The sequence below is a fragment of the Humulus lupulus genome, chromosome 3 (assembly GCF_963169125.1).
Source record: "Humulus lupulus chromosome 3, drHumLupu1.1, whole genome shotgun sequence".
NCBI classification, from domain to species: Eukaryota; Viridiplantae; Streptophyta; class Magnoliopsida; order Rosales; family Cannabaceae; genus Humulus; species Humulus lupulus.
In genome coordinates this window covers 277,240,698-277,260,994 of record NC_084795.1, presented here as the reverse complement: position 1 = coordinate 277,260,994, position 20,297 = coordinate 277,240,698, and the positions used below count along the sequence as shown (strand labels likewise).

Below are 20,297 nucleotides of genomic sequence, written 5' to 3'. Positions count from 1 at the left end.
TGACCTTGTGTTTTGTCTCATTATTTGTTTGGACCTTATGTTATGATAAATTACTTTTTAGACCCTATATTTTATAAAATAGTTAAAATAGAACTCTAAACCTGATTTTGGTCAATATATTCTTAACTAAAATCACAAATAATTTACCAAACTAACAATTCAGAACAAAAATAAAATCATTCTGCTTAAAATCTGTGTTGTTATATTCAATTTTTTCTTCATCAAAATTGAGTTTATGGTTCTATTTAACTATTTTACAAAATATAGGGTCCAAAAATAATTTGTCAAAATACAGGATCCAAACCGGTAATGTGACAAAACACATTATCCAAAAATATATAAACTCATATTTATATTATTTTAAAGAATATTATTATTATATTTGGTGTGCTAATCAATTTTCTTTTATTTTTAAAGATGGAGAATCAAATTTTGGTAATTATGGATTAAATTAGGTAAAAAAAATTATAAGCCTTTTCTTGGGACTCAAATTTTGCCTACTATTTATTAGTCAGCTCATTCAAAGTAGAAGTCAAACTATGCTTTTTCATTTTATTTTTTTGTTTTTGGTTTTGGTTTTTTCTCCTTTATATGGTAAAGAAAGTCAATAAATATTTTTTAAAATAATTTGTGTGCTAATAAGTCAAATTTTACTCTATGCAAATATGATAGGATAGTAGAGAATTAGGAATCAAATGGTCACATTTACTTCTCATTCTTTGGTTGACAGCACAAAAGGAGCCTTTTACAGCCAAATAAAATCTCTGACCTTTTTCTGGTTAATACCCAACTTTTGTTTTTTTTATTTTTTGATTATAAATTTTCATTTTAAATTCTTGTTGTGGAATATGAAAGGTTCAATAGGAAGTCCCATATTTGCTCCGAAAATCTGTGAATTTTGAAAAGCAGAATATTTATTATAATATTTAAAATATGGATAATATGTTTAACTATTTTTTAAGGTGGCAAATGTTCCATATTTACCTGTCTTTAATTGAATTATTTTTTTCTTTCAAAAGTCTGAGAAAGTGGCAGTGATCCACTGACCTACCATTTTAGTGGGTACTTTTTCTGTCAAATCTTAATTGGGTAATTATTATAACGACAAACTTTCAAACAAGAATACTCTAACCATAATGGAATGAAACCATGTTTATTGGCCACCAAGGAAAGAAGATAAACTAATTACATATGGAAATTTATTTAATTACTATAGTTATGGAGGAAATTTGAATTTGTTACATGATAGCATTTATTTGTATTTCGTTTATTGTGATACATAAAATTTCTACTATTATAAAGTGATAATTTCATTTATTGTGATACTTAAAATTTTTATTATTAGTCATCTGTAATGTCCACCACTACTGTCCTATAAATAGTTAACAATTTTTTATAATAATTATTAAATTAAAATGTGAGACTCAAGAATAAATTTCACGATGACATTCTTTGCAATTCTCTTATTTTAATAAACAAAAGATGACTTGAGTTGAGCACAAAATACCCAAAGAATTAAAAAAAATGGTTAATAAATTGAGTTATATTTTATTTCTTGTAAAGAAATAAAAAAGTGACAATACCATACCATAGTAGTTTGGAGAGAACATAGGAGCTTTGCCCATAAAATTTAAGAACCATAGGTTATGTCTTAGGCTCCACTCACATTACTTACTGCTAATGCTATTTGATGGTGGCCATATGTCAATGTTTTTTTTTTCATTGAAATAGCTTTATTATTTCTTTTAATAAGTATTCAAAGGGATACAAGAAACTATAGCACTTTGAATTATCGATGTAGAAAATGGTGAAGGGGCATTCTCACCTATGTATGTATACAAGCCAGGAGTGCCCCCCAACCGATCGAAAGTCCTTTCTTCGTATCAAAATTGAAAGGCAACAACACTGAAAACTTAAGGTAAGATGGCCTGAATATTCGACGGTGTTGCTGGGGCTTATGCTGTCCCGCCCTTTTCGACATAATAATTCGAGACACTATTTCCAGAGGGCTTGATCTCAGCTTGTTGCAGGCTCGGAAAAGAGGGACTTTGAGCAGCCAAAGATTTGAGTGAGACTCGTCTATCTTGAATCTTTCTTTGCTTCTTTCTTTCTTTCGAATTAATCACAATGAAGATGGTGTTTTCTTTTTCGGCACCTATTGACATACCAGGTGGCGTGTTTCTGTAGCCCCATGCCTATGAGCACCTTAAGGCTAGTGAGCATTACAAAGTTCACGGAAAACAATAACACAATCCAAAAGAGCTTCCATGGGAGAGGATGACATGGGAGGCAGGCAGCATAGACTGGAGTCAAGACTCGAATAACCTAAAATCAAAATTGTAATTGATTTATTATGTAATGACAATCTAATATTGTAGATATATCAATGTCAAATAAGATTATTATTAGTGATCAAATTGTTTATTATAGTTATGATTACGATTTCAATATGCCAAAAACCCCTAAAACTCTGTTTTCGAGAACTCGAATACAAACACACTAAACATGGACTCAACAAAACATTTTATGAGGAACATTAAACTTTTTCTGTTGAGCCAAGAGTAGCACACGGTTTGTTGAAAAAGAAAAAACAAGGGTGGCAGTAGTGCACAATGAATGGATTTTTTTAATCTAAAAATACATTTTTTCCTTTATAGTTCCTACATCATAACCCATCAAGTGAGCATGTGAAGAATCAAATCTTTACCAGTTGTATAAACTAGACTTTGTCCATTAAAATAAAATAATCTAGTGTGTCCTTATATGCTAAGGTAGGGCCTTCAAAAGCCTGTGTCCTCCATTCAAAGATACAAGACAATAACACTATACTACCCACTACATAAAATAATGGGTCCGTTCTATTTTAACCCCAACTAATTAATCCAATTCCCATCAGGTATTGCCTCTAAAGTTTCAAATTTCAATTCCGCTACGGTTTTTTTTTCCCTGTTGCCTCAGTTTTGGCCATTAATTTGTAATAGAGATTGTTCAAACTAAGACAAAAACATAGAATGAGTTTCAAATCTGGGATAACTTCAAATTAATGGGCCAAAAATAGAATGCATGTTATTTTGGGTCTAAAAATAAAATTAACATGTAAATAATAAAGCTTTTATTTATTAATACTTGTAAGAAATCAGATAATTGTATACACGTGAAAACATGTTAAGAGCAAGTATAAGCTAGAACTTACCACACAAGCTGGCGCCAGTGGAATAAAAGTGAGAATATTCTTTGAATCTTCGGTATCTATATGTAAAATCTAAGAATAGTAGAAAACTGAGGTTAGATTCCAATAGGAAATACAACCTCAAAACGAAGTAAAACATGGCATGATATCTTTGTGGCTATTGAAGAAAATCAAGAGTTCTCAACTTAACACAAGCAAATAAAACATTGTTAAGACTAAGGTACAGTGATCCTCCTGCTTATGCTTGACTATGTGAGTAATGCCCACGCTATTGAAGAAATGTTATGTATTGACACCTTTCATGATCCCAAAAAGTGTGCAACTGTCAAAACTTGTAAATGAGAAAAATCACTACAGAAAAAATCTATAATAATAATGAAGACCAAGTTAAACTGTAGTGGGGAAGAAATACTTCGAAATAGTTTAGTACATATGGCTTTTGTCAACCTGAAACTCATTGGGAAGAGATGACAACTAAATGTACTATCAAGAGAATAACTAATACAACAAATAACAAATCCTACAGTAATATTTTTCATTTATTCAACAGTATAAGATAGCCAAATGATTCCCTAAACTCAAATTATCCACTAATTATCTTTGGTCGTATGCCTTTTTCATGAGACACTATTAAGGAACCTGGAAACATATCACAATATAATGAGACTCGTTGACCATTGTCGTAATATATCAAAGGCATATACTTCACTTTCAACAACATACATTTTGTTACTTGAATATCTAAGTATATTGCAGCTGTGATACAACACAGAACAAATATCAACTCATAAGAGAAAGGAGCAAAAAACAAAAGAATCAACAATTACCTGTTTGCAGAGGTCCTCAAGAAACTCAGAGTATGCAATGGGCTTTATGTCATTAAATTTAGCTATGAAAGAGTGCTTTATGATATCAATAACCATTTCACAAACGTATACCAAGAGAGCATTCTGTCATAAATATGATTAAGGAGTCACACAGGCTATACAGCAGAAATGTTGTTAATGTTCAGTAAAGTACATTTCCTATTAAACCAATTCTGAATTTAGAGGTCAGAAAACTTACCGAAAGAAAACTTTCAAACCAGGGACCTTCGGCCTCCAGAATGTTTTGAGCTAAAACAAATAAGACAAACGCTGAGATATGGAATCTCTCCACCGAATCTGGTTGACAATTGCATTTCCAAAAAGGAAATGAAGAAAAAAGGGGAAAATGTAAGACGAACTCAAACCACAATTAATCAGGAAAGAATGAAGAAAAGAGAGGAAATTGTAAGACAAAGTCAAACACAATTAATATTGAAAAAAAAAACTTCCTAGCACCCTTTTAATCATCAAATCCAGTAAAAATGAGGAAATGTGAGGCATTCCAAACATTTGATATATATTTGCAATGAGAAGTCCCAAACCAGAATTATCAACAAAAGATAAAATCAGCTACTGAGCGTTTTTTTAATATATTTTCTTTAATCTTTACAAGCACAGACAACAACATTATCATTAGACAAACCATAAAGACAAGTTATAGAGAGCTAACTTACCAAAGTATACCAGACTATGAATATTCTCCCTACTATATCGCTTAAAAACATTGCTTTTTATCTCAGCAAAGTTATTCGACACCAGCAAAGCCAGTAAAGCGTTGTTGTGAGCGACTATACAGGTCGACAAAGTAATAGCTTGAGCTAATAAAATGAAAGAATGAATGAGTAGTAAGAGTTAAGGATTCACATTGGATAGTCAAATAACTCATTGCACACCTTTCACAAAAGGATTAAAAAATGATTAGAGACAAGACAAGTTAAGGATATTGGAAGCAACAACAGCTAAAGTCAGGTCACACACATATCTCCAAATCCAGAAGGTTATTCCATCTGGCGGAGAGTTTGCAAGTCCATCTGCCGAATTAAATAGGGTTTGCAACACATCTCCATTAAAACTTTGACATAATTTATCAAATATCTGCAGAAGTAAAGGATCATAACATATAAATGTCAGTGCCAGGTCATATTAACAATTATGGCAGCCAGCAACAAGGGCCGAAAGATATTGACAGTTTTTTTCTTTTTTCTCTATCAAATAAAGTAGGTTTGAACACTAGAAATAGCAGGTTAACCATGTCATCTTTAAAATATAAGTAAATTAAATTAGTAATTTAGATAAAGAGGTCATTTTGCAAAAAAAAGAAAAAAGAATTTTTGTTTTATAGCATAGAATGATATAACAAATTTGTATAGAGAAAGGGAAAAAAAAACCTAAAAAAATTATTCGCAGGCAAAATAAATAATTGCAATAACTTTTGCTCTTTACCTTGGGAATTTTGAATCCAAAAACAGTTGTCTTGAAGAATAAGGAGAAAAAAGGAATCCTATAATTTCTAAGAAACATTTAAGAGTTAATTGTCAGCTTGTTACCTCCAACACATTGTAGACCACATATAGTTTGATCGTTCCTTGACCACGGATCATATGATATATTAAGCTGATATCTAAAACAAACGAAACAAATATACTAGAATTGAGATTCATGTAATAAGAATCAAAAGAATGCCACCAAAAAGCTAAAGTAAATCTAGTATGATAGTAGAATAAGAGAACATGATAGACACATATCCTTACTAAACCTGTTCGCTCCAAAAGAAAGACTCCACAAACCATTATAACAAAACAACCAAAATCAGACAGCTCTGCTGCAGACGCCTGTTTGAACTGCCTGCCACAAGTATGGTTAGAATACTCTATAAATATGGGAAGTGTACAAAATCAACTAAATAAACCAAACGAGAAAGTAAGATTCCCAAGGGAGATACTTCCTTTCTTATCAAAAAAATACAATAAAACCTCATGCTTCGCGATTCATTATCTCATGCATGTAGTGAAACTTTCATTCTTTCTATTACCATCAAGCACCCCGTTAGTCTTTAAAAGTAAAATTCATCTCTTTAATAATTTGGCAAGTCAGTGAACAGTTTTCCTAGATACATTTAATCATCATCCTTTAACTCTGCGTATTCAACATTTTCTATTAATCCAATAATAGAAACTAAAAGAAAAATGGACTAACCTTGTTTTTATAAACCTCCAAATGGACGTTAGGATTCTTGTTGGCATGATAGTTAACAATGACAGAAATGAATCAAAGCAGACAAAGAAGCCAACATTTATGAGCTGCAAGAATTTGTAAAGCTGAGTATCAATTATCAATTTAGATGAAATCCTTATGAACATAAATTCCTATGTGCTCTTGTAAGGAATTCTAATACTATTGATAAAGAAACAGACTCAATTCTTTGAAGCAAATGGCGTTATCATCTAATTGGCCAAGAGACTCCAGTCTCATTTTTTAATTATGTTATGACAAAAAAATTACTATGCAAATAATAAAATAAACCATTAACAACCTTGTTTCTTTTAAATGAAACCAAATCAGTATACAAGTAACATGATAAACCTTTCAAGAGACCAAGTATTCTTATAGGTGTAAAAAAACCAGCTTAGTTTACCAGTTCACATCTCCATGGCAAGCGGAAGATTGTATCATAAACTCTTTCGCGTTCTTTCTCATTACCAAAAGTTGTCGTCCTCCGTAATGAATTTCCACCCAACATGTCATCGTAGAAGTACTTGAAAGGTGATTTCTCGGAAGAAAACATATCTGACAATAAATTAAGCCACGATAACAAAGTACAAAGGGTCAATCAGAGCTGCATCAATTAAAACACCCATATTGGGAAAATGAAATTCATTTATTGTATGACTTGTGTCATTGACGTTACCAATGAGAGCCATATGTGGTTGTAGTCATGTAAAGCTAGAAAAATTATTTTGACTTACTGATAAGAATTCATCAGATAACCATGTCCAGTGTAATTAAATGCCAGCAAATACTGCCAGTGATACTTCATTTCCTTTCTTTTGAGCTTTTACGCATACTTACAAAAAGAAAATCGGGAATGCAATATGGAGAAGGAAATCAAATTCAACTCACAATTGGGATCTTCTGACATAAGCTTTTTCCAATCCAAGGACTCGGCAGTCTCTAATTTCGTAAGGACGGTCCCATTGGGTTCTGTTCTCTGCTTCCCAGCCGAGTTCACCTCGATGTCGGTCTCCAATTTCCCTTCACTGTACACTCGCGAGGCACTATCTTCCAAGCCTCCATCCCCGGCGCCACCGCCACTACCATTGACAGTCCTCTGTCTCAACTCGCCGCGCACATTCTGAAATCCCGGCTGCTCAGTGACCGTCGTCACCGTACAAACACTCCCTCCACTCCCTGAACGAACAAATTTCGCAGCCATGACGCTATAACCCTCGCAATTCGATTCCAAACCAATCGAGCAACAGCTATCTCCATTGCCGGAAACCTGAAACGCTTGCCTCGCGATTCCGAAATTCTCCGAGACGGAGGAATCGACTTCGCGGTCATTTCCGTTGATCGGTTCCTCGGGAATCGAGCTCTCGATCTCGATCGTCGTCGTCGTCGTCGCAGTCGTCGTCGTCTTCTTCTTTCTCTTCTTCCGTTTCTTTCGGTTCGGTCTCGGAGCAGAATGGTTGTGAAATGGATCCGAGTTAGGGCGGAGAAAGAGAGCTTCGTCATCTTCAATGGAACTACTTTGGCTGAGAATCTCGTAAGAGAGCGTTCTTCCTGCGGATCTCAACGCCATGGCCATGGAGGTCGATGACCAAGACAGAGTTAAAAAAAAAAAAAGAAAAAAGAAAGGAACAGTGTAAAATGGAATGCGTGTGTATTATTGTGTAGTTTACTTTAGACATAAATAAAAGGATTTATTATTATGAGATATTGTGTTGTGGTGGACACGTAAGCAGATTATGAATGTTAGTTTTAAGCTAAGGAATGGTGAAGTGGTATGAGAACGTCAATCCGTTACTGCCACGTCATATGTTATGACGTGTCATGGCACATCACATTCGCTGCGTTTCGCATTCCTATCGGTGTAAGTAATAATTTGGATTGAGGTTATTTTCCACGTAATATTTTATAATATTTACTAAATTTAAATGTATAAAATTTAATATTAAATTGCATCAATATTAATAAGTTATTTTATTACAGTGTTAAACACTAATGGTGCCTCTTAACACTTTTCAACAATTTGATAACCAAAATAATAATATTATCCCTTCAAATTGGTGAAAATCACTTTCTTTTTTTTTTTAGTTATTTTTTACTCTTGCATATTTTTAATAATTTTTTTACAAAATGTTTTCCGTCTAAAATTTTGACCAATTATCTAAAACTTTCGATCAGCTTTCTGAAAACTAGCTGTCTGTAGTATCTGACGCCATTTTACAAAAAATTAACAAAACTAAGATAAAATGCAAAATACCTTTAAAAGATAATTCATTTTGCCAACAAACCCTAATAATATTATGGGAATGCATAATTCTAGAAGATCCATTTAAAAAAAATAATTCTAGAAGATAATCTTCTAACTTATTAAAGAAAACATATTGTCTTGATTACTACTTAATATCTAAAGATATTATGTATTTTAAACTATATTCTAAAATTATTGCACCAAATTAAGTGTAGAAAGAAATCCTCTCCAAAAATCTCAGTCAATTTTTATTGATGTAGAAACACTTCTTGATGATTACTAACTTCTGTGATTAGTAAGATAGTAATTGCGTAGTTTTATTATATTATATAACTACTCCCAAATATGTCATAAAAGTTGTTTTTGGTCATTTGCAAAACATATATATATATATATGTCATAAAAGTTTAGAAATAATAAATGCTATGCTACTCACTTTTGGCAGAAGAAGAGATAGAGAAGTATGGTTTTAAAAAGTATATCATTTAATTTAGAGGAATTTATGTAAAAGTATATTTGATATAACAGTATACCAACTTGTACAATATCATTGTCCTTTTGTGATTTTAAGTATTGGGTTTTGTTGTTGGGTCAATCAAAGTCATTCCCAACAATACCTGCCACTTCTTGTGATAGTTCCATCAAGATTTGGAGCTTTATTAATGGTGAATCTTGTTGGAAAATAGTGTTAAACCTTAAGTGGCATTTTAAGATGTGATTTTTGTTAAGAAACATGTGTAATTAGAGAGATGCCTATGGAGATTTGTATTTTTATTTGTAAGTATATAAAAATCAATTATTATTATGCTGAAAATAATTATGGGGTGAATGAGAAATTGTCACCTAAAATTGGTAACATGAGCATAAAAAATTGTAGAATATGGGGGTAGTCCCACATGGAAAAAGTAGTACATCTTGTTGAGTTTGGTTAAATATAATGGTTAAGTTGTTTATACAATGTGGTGTAAAACACTTAACGGTTTTCACTTAATGGTATTTGGAGGTGTTTAAGGTTACTTTTAAGAAGTTACACCTGCTTAGATGGCATTACATCACCATCTTATAGGTGATGCATCGCTTGGAGAAAAGTATGAGACAAAACACTGAAGGCGATGCATCGCCTGACGTGTCCGTACAGTTATGTGTTTTAGCTCCAAAATGATGTGTTCAAAAGCTTTAATCATATTTGCTAGACTTAATGACGGTGCCCAAACTATAAATAAGGACTATTAGATTTGAAAGTACTGATTAAACTTTTCAATTCTCTTTCTAACCCGTCTCTCTTTCTAGCTCTCAAAGAATATTCATTTTCTTTAAGAAACTCATCAAGCATTGTTTGACTTGTATGAGTTTCAAGACTTGTCAAATTCCACTTCTCATTCCACGTTAGTGAAGCTTTGAGCAACTAAATGAAGACTTGAAATAGAGATTTTGGAGAGCGATACTAATTCATGTATAAGCCTTTAGATGTTTCCCAAATTAGAAGATTCAATTACTCAATTCAAAAGTTGTATCTCTCTAAAACTTAACTTTATAATTGTGTTAGTCTATTGCCATTTAATTCTTTAATTGTGTTCATTATTGTTTGTATTGATGATTAAATGATTCGAAATTCATGTTATAATAATTTAATATTTAATTATCAAGATTTGCATTCATACTTTGAATATTGTTATTTAATTATCAAGAATTGTATTCATGCGTTGAATAAAGTTCTTAATTAACATTTAGGGTTTGTAATATTAGATTATTCTCACTATTCATTGTTGATTTAGAAATTATAAAACCTTAAATCCCCATCACCTCTCCAAAGGGTATATATATAGAATTCTATATTCTTAACTTAGTAAGTTGATAAGCAAAGGGGCTCTCTCTTGTGTGCGCAGTGCAATGCAATGGTGCAAATCATCACGGGTGGAGTAAAACGCATGTGTCTCGTGTTTGCAGGCACAAATGTAGGCACAAAAACACAATCTCCGTTGGGCTTCTTTTGTACACAAAATCTCATCTCATGACAACCAAAATTTTGGGCATTTGGTGGTCGAAGTTCGTGGTGTTCTTAGATATTGTTCAATTTTTTTGGTAGTAGAAGACATTGGGAGACAAATGTAATTGTTTTAAGGACATAGTGTGATATACTAAACTCAGTTTAATGCATAATTATTTTAAGGACATAGTTGGTATTTTATTATATGCTCTATTTGTATAAATTTTTATTGATAATATTGTAATAATAGTATAGATCACACTCTCATAGATAATTGTCATAATATATGTTCAACTATATGACATGAATATTTACTAACAAATCTCTGCCAACTTCTAGTTTTCATAGAAATGTGGTTCTAGAAGTTCTTGACTTGTGATATTTGGTGTATGTGTTTTTAGCATGTCCAAAAGAATGATTTTAGCCAACTTATGATTTTACTAACAAATATATGGCACCCTCTCACAAGTGTTTTGCTCAAGGTAATAAGATAAGTACTCGAGCAAGCTTTCTCATATCAAGCAAGACCTACATTTGAGCAATGCTGTACTAGTTTGACAAGATCATCAGATTTGTAGTAGATTGCTCATGAGAAATGAGCAAGTATTTTCCTAGATAAGGTCACTAAATCATAATGGAAGAGAATAAATAAGAGGGTGTTTGACTCTTTAACTAAAAACTATTTTTTGCTTTTAAAAGTTAAAATTTGTTTTTTGAAAACAAGTTGAAGTATTTGGCGTTATTTTCATAAAATAATTTTTAAAAACAAAGTTACAAAAAACTGAAAAATTTTGAGAACAACCAAAATATGTTTTTTGTTGTTCTTAAATTTTTGTTGTCTATTTTTTTTTTCTCATATCACTTTTTAATTATTATTATTTAACATCATTTATTGTCACATCATTTTCCCTCTCATTAGTTTCTCTCTCTTCAATTTCTCTCACATCACTTTCTCTCTCATCACTTTTTATCTCCTTATTTTCTCTCTCATCGCTTTCTCTCTCCTTACCTTTTTTCTCTTCACTTTATCTCTCGCTATTTTCTCTCTTCTCACTTTCTATCTTTTCATTTTCTCTTTCATCATTTTCTATCCCCTTATTTTCTCTTGCATAACTTATTATGTCATCATTTTCTCTTTCATTATCCTCACTTTCTCTCTCATCACTTAATATATCATCATTTTCTCTCGTCATTTCTTCTCTCTCTTCATTTTCTTTCTCATCACCTTCTCTCTTATTTTTTCTTGGGTCAATGTCTATCTTCTCAATTTCTATTTCTTTAAACTTTCTCTTCTTACTTTTTCATTATTTATTTTTCATAATTTTTTCTTTCAAATTATTTTATCTCATTATTTATTAATTACACTTTTAAAAGATTTTTTTCTTTGTAAATATATTTGTTAATTTTTTATTTAATATTAAAAAAATAAAACTAAAAAATAACTTTTAGAAAACATTAATCAAACACCTCTTGTTTTTTGAAAACAAAACTTTAAAAACAAAAAAACAGAAAATAATGACATACAGACCCTAAATGATTCAAAGCTAATCGGTCAAATCCACTAAAATAGAAAACAAATTAGATATCCTATTATTGTAAGATATGTGAACCAACTTCTATGTATTATATAAACGAAGGTTATTATACTCTAGTAAATATAAGTAACTTTTTCTAGACCAAACTACTATAATTGTCTTATGTGCTCTTCTACTATTTGTATATCTTTAAAAGTCCTATCATAAATCTCTATCATTTATCTTAAAAAGTAATATTTTAATAATACCTATTTATCTTATACTTTTTTTTCTCAAAATAAAATTATACATCTTATCACCAAAAATAAGATATTAAATTGTACAAAATTACTTTTGAGCTTCGTTTCCACTAGATTTTGTTTTTGAGAGGTTTCAACTAAGCTAATTTTCTTTTTAACAAAACAAAATTGTCAAAAAAAAAAAAGTAATAACAAGAAATGAAACTCCTTACTTTTGGCTCACTTACCTTAGCATCTTGAAGACTTTAAAAAGGAGGCTATGGGAGGAATTGAAAATGTTTGAAGGGATGTTAAATGTGATTGATAAGTATTTTTGTTATATATGGTATAATTTGATATATATTTGGTATACATTTTATAATTTTATTTTATTTTTTCAAAAACCTTCTATTATAATTTTAATAGTTAATATTATAGATTTTAGTAGCTTTTATTGTGATTTTGTATCAAAACTTTTTTTTAAAACAAATATATATTTATGGCATTTGATAAAAGAATATTCATTTACATAACATATATAAGGTATATAAATATAAATTAAAAGGTTAATATTATTTTGTACCATATGTTGTGTAAAAGTTAACTATCAGACCCTCTATTTTATTAAATGACAATTTATATACTATATTTTGCAAAATGGAAAAAAAAAGTAACATGGACTCGATTTTAGTCAAATAATTTTTCAATATGACCAAAATGCTCTCAAATTTTATAACTTAATGATTTTTTTAAATATTAATAAACTGCTCCAAAATATAAATAAAATGTACTTTCACTGTAAAAAAAAAATAACTTGGTTATTTAATGCTACAAACGTAATAACTTGAGTACTTAGTGCTACAAACATAATAGCTTAATACTCTCACTCCAAATAACCCAATACATATATAAATGAATTTTTTTTACATTATAAAAAACATTTAATAAAATTTTAGAATTAACGGTATCACGATTAGAGTAAAAATAAAAGAAAAAAATAATATATGTATATTTGATGAGAAAAAAAATTAACATCCCTTGTATAATTCCTAGATACAGTAATATGTATTTTTTAAAAGAAAAATAAAAACTAAAATTGTATTTTGCTATGGTTAAATTTATAAAAATATTCCATCACCAATGTAACAATTTGGTACCTTGACTTTTTGCAAAGTATTATCTTGGTATCCTGTATTTACAAATAATGTTTATTTGATACTTTGTATTTTGAAATCGTACATATTTAGTATTTTGTATTTTAAAACTGTACATATTTAGTATTTTGTATTTTAAAATTGTACATATTTAGTACCTTAACTCAAATTTAATTAATAAAATTTTACTAATTTAATTAAATTACTATCAATTATATGATCTATAAATTATATATAATCGTTGATAATTTGGTAATATTGATAAAATTTTATTAATTAGAATACAAAATATATATGTTATAAATTACAGCATTATTAAAAATAGAGGATTAAAAATAGAAGGTAACAGAATCATACTTTGCAAAATCTAACAAAAGAGTAAATAAATTTATAAAAATAGAAACCTAATTAACTCTGTTTTATCTTTCCCGAATTCCCTATTACCATCATCCATTCACTCACCGACTCCCTTTCTTCCGATTCTTCTCGGTCCACGGCCACCGCCACCGCCACCGCCACCGCCACCACCACCCAAACCTCCTCTCTTTCACACTGGTCTGTTCTTGCTCCCTCTCATTACTCTTTCTTTCTTTCTGTATTTTTTTTTAAAAAAAAAAAAATCATTTGTTTTTAACTGCGATCTTCTGTTTCTATACTTCTTTTCAATTCATTCCTTATTTGTTCATTCTTTTCTAATTTTTTTTGTTTTCAATCAATTATACTATCGTTACTCTCTCATATTAATAGTATTACGTTCATCAAATTCTGTAGTGAAATTCCTTCTTCAAAATACGATTACGTGCGCTTTACTCCAAAAAAAACTGATTGTTTTTGTATATAGCATCAGTAGTTAGGTATGTTCGTGCCAAATCAAACCTTCGGCAGCGTGCCATGCTGCAAATGTGGTATTCCAATGGCACCAAACGCTGCCAATACATGCCTGAAGTGTCTGTGTTCTGAGATTGACATCACACAAGGCCTTCAGAGGCATGCTACCATAGTCCATTGTCCAGAGTGTGACACTTACTTGCAGCCACCAAGAACATGGATCAAAGCCCAATCTGAATCGAGTGAGCTTTTGAGGTTTTGTGTTGGTAGGCTGAAAAACTTAGACAAAGTCAAATTGGTTAAACACGAGTTCATCTGGACCGAGCCACATTCCAAAAGGATCAAGGTCAAGCTGGAGCTGCAGAAAGAGGTTCTCAATGGAGCTGTGATTCAGCAGTCTTATGTTGTTGAGTTTGTTCAGCAAGAAGTCATGTGCGAATCTTGTATGAGGGTTCAGGCCAATCCTGACCAGTGGGTAGCGGCTGTTCAACTCCGCCAACACGTTACTCATAGGTATGCTCAAAATTTTAGATTGATTAATGACTTATATAAAAAATGACTATTTTGAACATTATTTGACTTGTTATGTTAGTTTTATTGGAACAAATTTCTATCATATGCTTGTAGGCGCACCTTCTTTTATTTGGAGCAGATGATTTTGAAGCATGGTGCTGCTGTTGCAGCCATAAAGATCAAGCAAGTGGACAAAGGGATTGACTTCTTCTTCTCTAACAGAAGCCAAGGTGTGAGATTTGTAGAGTTCATTGCCAAAGTTGCTCCGGTGATCAGGAGCCGCCATGACAAGCAACTTATCTCCCATGATACCAAGAGTAACAACTACAATTACAAGTACTCTTTCTCTGTCGAAATATCTCCTATATGCCGTGAAGATTTGATATGTTTGCCACCCAAAGTAGCAGTGAGTCTTGGAAATCATGGCCCTATAGTGATTTGCACAAAAGTGACTAATACCATTTCCTTGCTTGACCCTTTTACTCTGAGGCAATGTTTTGTTGATGGGGATCAATATTGGAGTTCCTCTTTCAAATCTTTGCTTACTAGTAGGCAGCTTGTGGAGTACATTGTTCTAGATTTGGAGATTGTTAGGCCTGAAGTTAAGCTCAATGGATACACACTAGCTGATGCCCAAGTTGCCCGGTTGACAGATTTTGGCAAGAATGATACTATTTTCAACATAAGAACTCATCTTGGTCATCTTCTAAAGCCAGGAGATCAGGCTCTTGGTTATGATTTGTATGCAGCTAACTGCAATGACATGGAGTTGGATAAGTACAAGGATCTGGTTCTTCCTGATGTGATATTAGTGAAGAAGAGTTATGAAGAGAAACGCCTTAGGAGGCGCGGAAAGCAACGTTCATGGAAGCTTAAGTCACTGAACATGGAGGTTGAGAGTCATAATAGAGGTAATAAAGGGGAACAAGAGAAGATGAACTCAGAGTATGAACAGTTCTTGGAAGATTTGGAGGAGAATCCTGATATGAGGTTTAATATTTCTTTGTACCATAATGACAAAGAATGCCAACCATCAGAGGTTGATGGAGAAGATTTGCCATCGATTCCATTGGATGAAATGCTTGCTGAACTTGATCTCAGTGAAGATGAAGATGGAGACAGTAACATGATGGGGTGATTTTTGCATATATATATATATAGGCAAATAAACACTGAATATAGTTTTTTTTTTCTTTTTTAAACTTATTGGTTTTGGTTGTTTTCCAATTTTTTTTTAATTTTAAAATAATACACTTTAATGAATAGAAGAAAGATGTTAAAATTAGTAATTTGGCCGACTGGTGCATTGACTGCATTCTACATTTCTAATAATATTTTTTCCATTAATTTTTTTATATAATCATAAATCTCTCCCTCTCAAGTATTTCTTTTATGTTTTAGTGTATATACATATTTTTTGGATAATGACCCATTTCATTCTTTAATTATGTACTTGTCACAATTTGGAAACTAACTTCTTTATTTAGACTTTCAAACTTTGGTAACTAAACCCAAATTATTTGCCACTACTACAAACAATATATATATATATATATATATATATTTTTATGCAGATTTAATTCTATGCTGGGTGTTGGTTTTGTTATTTTTCACAATCCACCTCAAATCTCTTTTAAAATTAAAGTAATAGGTATTGCTTCAATTATTATTTTTTTTATATAAAAACCTAAGTAATAGTTTTTTTTAAGAATATTATACAATAAGAAAATAGTAATAAAAATAATTTATTTATTTATAAAATTTAAATGCATATTTAAGCACAACTCCATTCTCAATTTTTAGTGACTATTTCTCTATCAAATAACATGAATCCAATAAATATTACACAATAATCATTAAAAACAAAATATAGCATTTATTTATATTTATATTCTTTTGGCAAACTTCTAAGATCATATTAAATTATACTAAAACACCATACTGTTGAGACTAAATATCAATACTAGAATTTTAGCCACTTACCAGTCAAAAAATGTCTTTTCTTCTCTATAGGGGTTTGCTTTCTTTACTTAGGTCTCTCAAATTCCTTGGTTTACTTCTTTCAATTTTTTCAGTCCCCTTTTAATGTGTTTTTTCTTTTATTACTCGATGTCATTGTTTTATAATATATATATATATATTTATTGCTAATGAAAATAGAGAATTAGTGGTGTCCTTAGGCTCCTAGTCCAATTTCTACATAATCTCACATGTGAGACTTGGCTCGTGCTTTTTTAACAACTATCGATGGAGTACATCAATCATTTCAATTATTAGGAGTCACTTCAACCTAAGAAAGGTAGACCACAAGAGAAGTAATAATTTTAATCTCACAGTTAGTGAGAATCGATTCTTAAATGGCTCAAAAGAAAGTCTTGGTAGGTCATCATTTGTTATTATGTTACCATCGATAGTGAGAGGTGTCATTCTAATATTATTATTATTTCAAATTGTGTGTGAGACTTATTGCATGTTGGTTGTAGCTCAAATGGAATGTAATTCTTTGTATGCATCTGAGCTAGTTTTATAGAGTCCCTTTCTATCTCCCCTTTCTACTCGAATGGCCTTTAAGAATTATTATTTAGTAGTTCCATTTGTTCATATGGTTTTATCATTTTGTAGCTTGTATCACCATGTGGTAGTTGGGTCATTTCTTTGGGCCTTAATGTTGGACCTCTTTTTAGTTTATCCCTCTACACTTTATATTGTATACAATTTAAAGTATCCAAAATAAATTATCATTTTTATTTGTGCAGCCATTATAGTTCAATAATTTACAATTAGTATATGAGGATGAGGAAGAAATTTCATGTATGCAAACAACAATCAAAATATACAAAAACGAAAAACAAACAAAAGAAAATCACCCCAAAATAAGTACTTCAATCTTAATATTCTTGTAATTATCAAAATTATATAATACCATAACATATCAGCATCTTTTCAAAAATACCATAACATATCAGCCTCTTTTCAAAATACCATAACATATCAGCCTATTTTCAAAAATACCAAAATTGTGAAAAAGGGCACGATAATACATACTGTTGGAAAAGTATATATAAACCTCACGACTCACGCTCACAAAATTGGTTTTCTCCATCGTTAAATCCAAAAACCCTAATTCTTACATTTCTTCCCCTAAATCCCTACCGCCTCTTCTCTTTGTCGACTCTCCGAACCTCTTTCTTCTTCTTCTTCTCCACGCGCCGACCACCCCCGTCGTCTCTCTTGCTACACCGGAGCTTCTCTCTTTAACGGTATGCTATGTTCTTCCTCTTTCTCTAGTTTAATTGCTTTTCTCGATTCATTCATTCACCATTAGCAGTTTCCGACTTGTTCATTCCTATTTGGTATTTATTTTGGTCTTAATTAAATCTGTGATTGATTAATCTATACTGGTTCGATTTATGATTATATGGTGAATTTCCTCCTTATGATTGATTACGTTTTATGCATATTGTAAAAGTTTTTTTTTTTCAAACTTGTACCAGCTGCCATGGCTGAAGAAGCAGGAATGTTCATGGTTAACCAAACAATCGGCAGCGTGCTATGTTGCAAGTGTGGTATTCCAATGACACCAAACGCTGCCAATATGTGCGTGAAATGTTTGCGTTCTGAAGTTGATATCACAGAAGGTTTGCAAAAACATGTTATCATAATCCATTGTCCAGAGTGTGATACCTACTTGCAGCCACCGAGAACATGGATTAAGGCCCAACTTGAATCAAAGGAGCTCTTAACCTTTTGTGTTAAGAGATTGAAGAATTTAAATAAAGTGAGATTGATTCATGCTGAGTTCATCTGGACTGAGCCACATTCCAAAAGGATCAAGGTCAAGCTGAAAGTACAGAAAGAGGTTCTTAATGGAGCTGTGCTTGAGCAGTCTTATGTTGTCGAGTTTGTTCAGCAAGAACACATGTGTGAATCTTGTACGAGGGTTCAGGCCAATCCTGACCAGTGGATAGCAGCCGTTCAATTGCGCCAACACGTTACTCATAGACGCACCTTCTTTTACTTGGAGCAGATGATTTTGAAGCATGGCGCTGCTGCCACAGCTATAAAGATAAAACAGATGGATCAAGGGATTGACTTCTTTTTCTCTAACCGGAGCCATGGTGTGAAATTTGTCGAGTTCATTGGAAAAGTTGCACCGGTGAGGAGTCGACATGACAAACAGCTTGTCTCTCATGATATTAAGAGTAATAACTACAATTACAAGTATACTTTTTCTGTCGAAATATCTCCTGTATGCCGTGAGGATTTGATTTGTCTGCCTCCCAAAGTAGCTGTGAGCCTTGGGAATCTCGGTCCTTTGGTGATCTGCACAAAAGTGACTAACAGCATTGCCTTACTTGACCCGCTCACCCTTAGGCACTGTTTTCTGGATGCCGATCAATATTGGAGGTCATCTTTCAAATCCCTACTTACTAGTAGGCAGCTTGTGGAGTACATTGTTCTAGATGTCGAGATTGTTAAACCTGAAGTTAGTCTTGGTGGATACACGCTAGCTGATGCTCAAGTTGCCCGGCTGTCCGATTTTGGCAGGAATGATACTATTTTCAACATAAGAACACATCTTGGCAATCTTCTAAACCCTGGAGATCAGGCTCTCGGTTTTGATTTGTATGCAGCTAATAGCAATGACATGGAGTTGGATAAGTACAGGGGTCTAGTCCTTCCTGATGCCATATTAGTAAAGAAGAGCTACGAAGAGAAACGCCAGAGGAAGCGCGGGAAGCCCCGTTCATGGAAGCTTAAGTCACTCAACATGGAGGTTGATGATAGAGTTAATAAAGGCGATCAAGAGAAGATGAACTCAGAGTATGAACAGTTCTTGAAAGATTTGGAGGAAAATCCTGATATGAGGTTCAATATTTCTTTGTACCGTAACAAAGAATACCAGCCATCAGAGATTGCATCCACAGTCGATGGAGAAGATTTGCCATCTATTCCATTGGATGAAATGCTAGCTGACCTTGATCTCAGCGAAGATGAAGATGGAGACAGTAACATGATCGAGTGATTTTTGCATACTTAAAGGGAAACAAAAACTGAATATAAGCTTATTTTGATAAGTAGAAAGCTATTGATTTTGTTTGTTTTCCATTTTTTCTTAATTTACTGCTGTTATTGTTATCGTTATGTTTGTTTATCAAAATTTCTATAGAAAACATAAGCAAGTTTCATACTTGCTTCTTTTTGCATTCATACAGCCATACCAGGTTTGGGCTGGTCTAGGGTGTGTCCTTTAAGGAGATACTTTTTTAGTACATAGTTTTAATTCAAAATAGTAACTTTGGGTTTTCATTTTTCCTTCATTTTCATTTTTTAATGTGCCAAAATTAAAAAATTTGAAATCCTAATTGGCTTAATGAAACGTAATTGGTAGATGCCAAAATTGTTGTCTCCTCTTTGTGTGAAATTCTTAAGCAACATGTGAGAAACTTACATTTCTATTCAAATGGAACAATCGTGACATCAAATCAGAATGAAGGGTTCAATTCAAACAATAGCACTAATACTTAAAAA

General features: G+C 31.9%; 3 protein-coding genes across 4 annotated transcripts; 2 read left to right on the top strand and 1 right to left on the bottom strand.

Moving 5' to 3' along the window:
- Window positions 1-1,710: 1,710 nt before the first annotated feature.
- Window positions 1,711-7,945, bottom strand: LOC133824430 (protein POLLEN DEFECTIVE IN GUIDANCE 1). 2 transcript variants are annotated; one of them, XM_062257310.1, is made up of 11 exons: window positions 7,177-7,944; window positions 6,692-6,843; window positions 6,253-6,356; window positions 5,813-5,901; window positions 5,604-5,677; window positions 5,001-5,151; window positions 4,731-4,898; window positions 4,256-4,353; window positions 4,018-4,140; window positions 3,194-3,262; window positions 1,711-2,325 (listed from the first exon to the last, which is right to left on the bottom strand). In XM_062257310.1, the coding sequence occupies exons 1-11, from the start codon at window positions 7,859-7,861 to the stop codon at window positions 2,119-2,121; spliced, it is 1,920 nt and encodes a 639-aa protein (XP_062113294.1). In that variant the 5' UTR covers window positions 7,862-7,944; the 3' UTR covers window positions 1,711-2,118. The 2 variants fall into 2 exon arrangements, with proteins under 2 accessions (XP_062113294.1, XP_062113293.1); XM_062257309.1 differs by having other exon boundaries at window positions 5,604-5,901; window positions 7,177-7,945.
- Window positions 7,946-14,201: 6,256 nt separating this feature from the next.
- On the top strand, window positions 14,202-16,052 carry LOC133821677 (uncharacterized). The gene is made up of 2 exons (XM_062253840.1): window positions 14,202-14,765; window positions 14,880-16,052. Exons 1-2 carry the CDS (start codon window positions 14,281-14,283, stop codon window positions 15,901-15,903), a joined length of 1,509 nt encoding a protein of 502 aa, XP_062109824.1. The 5' UTR covers window positions 14,202-14,280; the 3' UTR covers window positions 15,904-16,052.
- Window positions 16,053-17,856: 1,804 nt separating this feature from the next.
- Window positions 17,857-19,972, top strand: LOC133824429 (uncharacterized). Its single transcript, XM_062257308.1, has 2 exons — window positions 17,857-18,025; window positions 18,260-19,972. Exon 2 carries the CDS (start codon window positions 18,265-18,267, stop codon window positions 19,789-19,791), a length of 1,527 nt encoding a protein of 508 aa, XP_062113292.1. The 5' UTR covers window positions 17,857-18,025; window positions 18,260-18,264; the 3' UTR covers window positions 19,792-19,972.
- Window positions 19,973-20,297: the final 325 nt, after the last annotated feature.

Excerpts from the sequence above, each read along its gene's own strand:
- LOC133821677 (XM_062253840.1), top strand. The coding sequence starts at position 14,281 with ATGTTCGTGCCAAATCAAACCTTCGGCAGCGTGCCATGCTGCAAATGT. Across the intron at positions 14,766-14,879 it reads CGCCAACACGTTACTCATAG|GCGCACCTTCTTTTATTTGG; the intron begins GTATGCTCAAAA and ends ATATGCTTGTAG.
- LOC133824430 (XM_062257309.1), bottom strand. The coding sequence starts at position 7,861 with ATGGCCATGGCGTTGAGATCCGCAGGAAGAACGCTCTCTTACGAGATT. Across the intron at positions 5,152-5,603 it reads TGGTCTACAATGTGTTGGAG|ATATTTGATAAATTATGTCA; the intron begins GTAACAAGCTGA and ends TTACTTCTGCAG. Across the intron at positions 3,263-4,017 it reads TTGAGGACCTCTGCAAACAG|ATTTTACATATAGATACCGA; the intron begins GTAATTGTTGAT and ends TACTATTCTTAG.
- LOC133824429 (XM_062257308.1), top strand. The coding sequence starts at position 18,265 with ATGGCTGAAGAAGCAGGAATGTTCATGGTTAACCAAACAATCGGCAGC.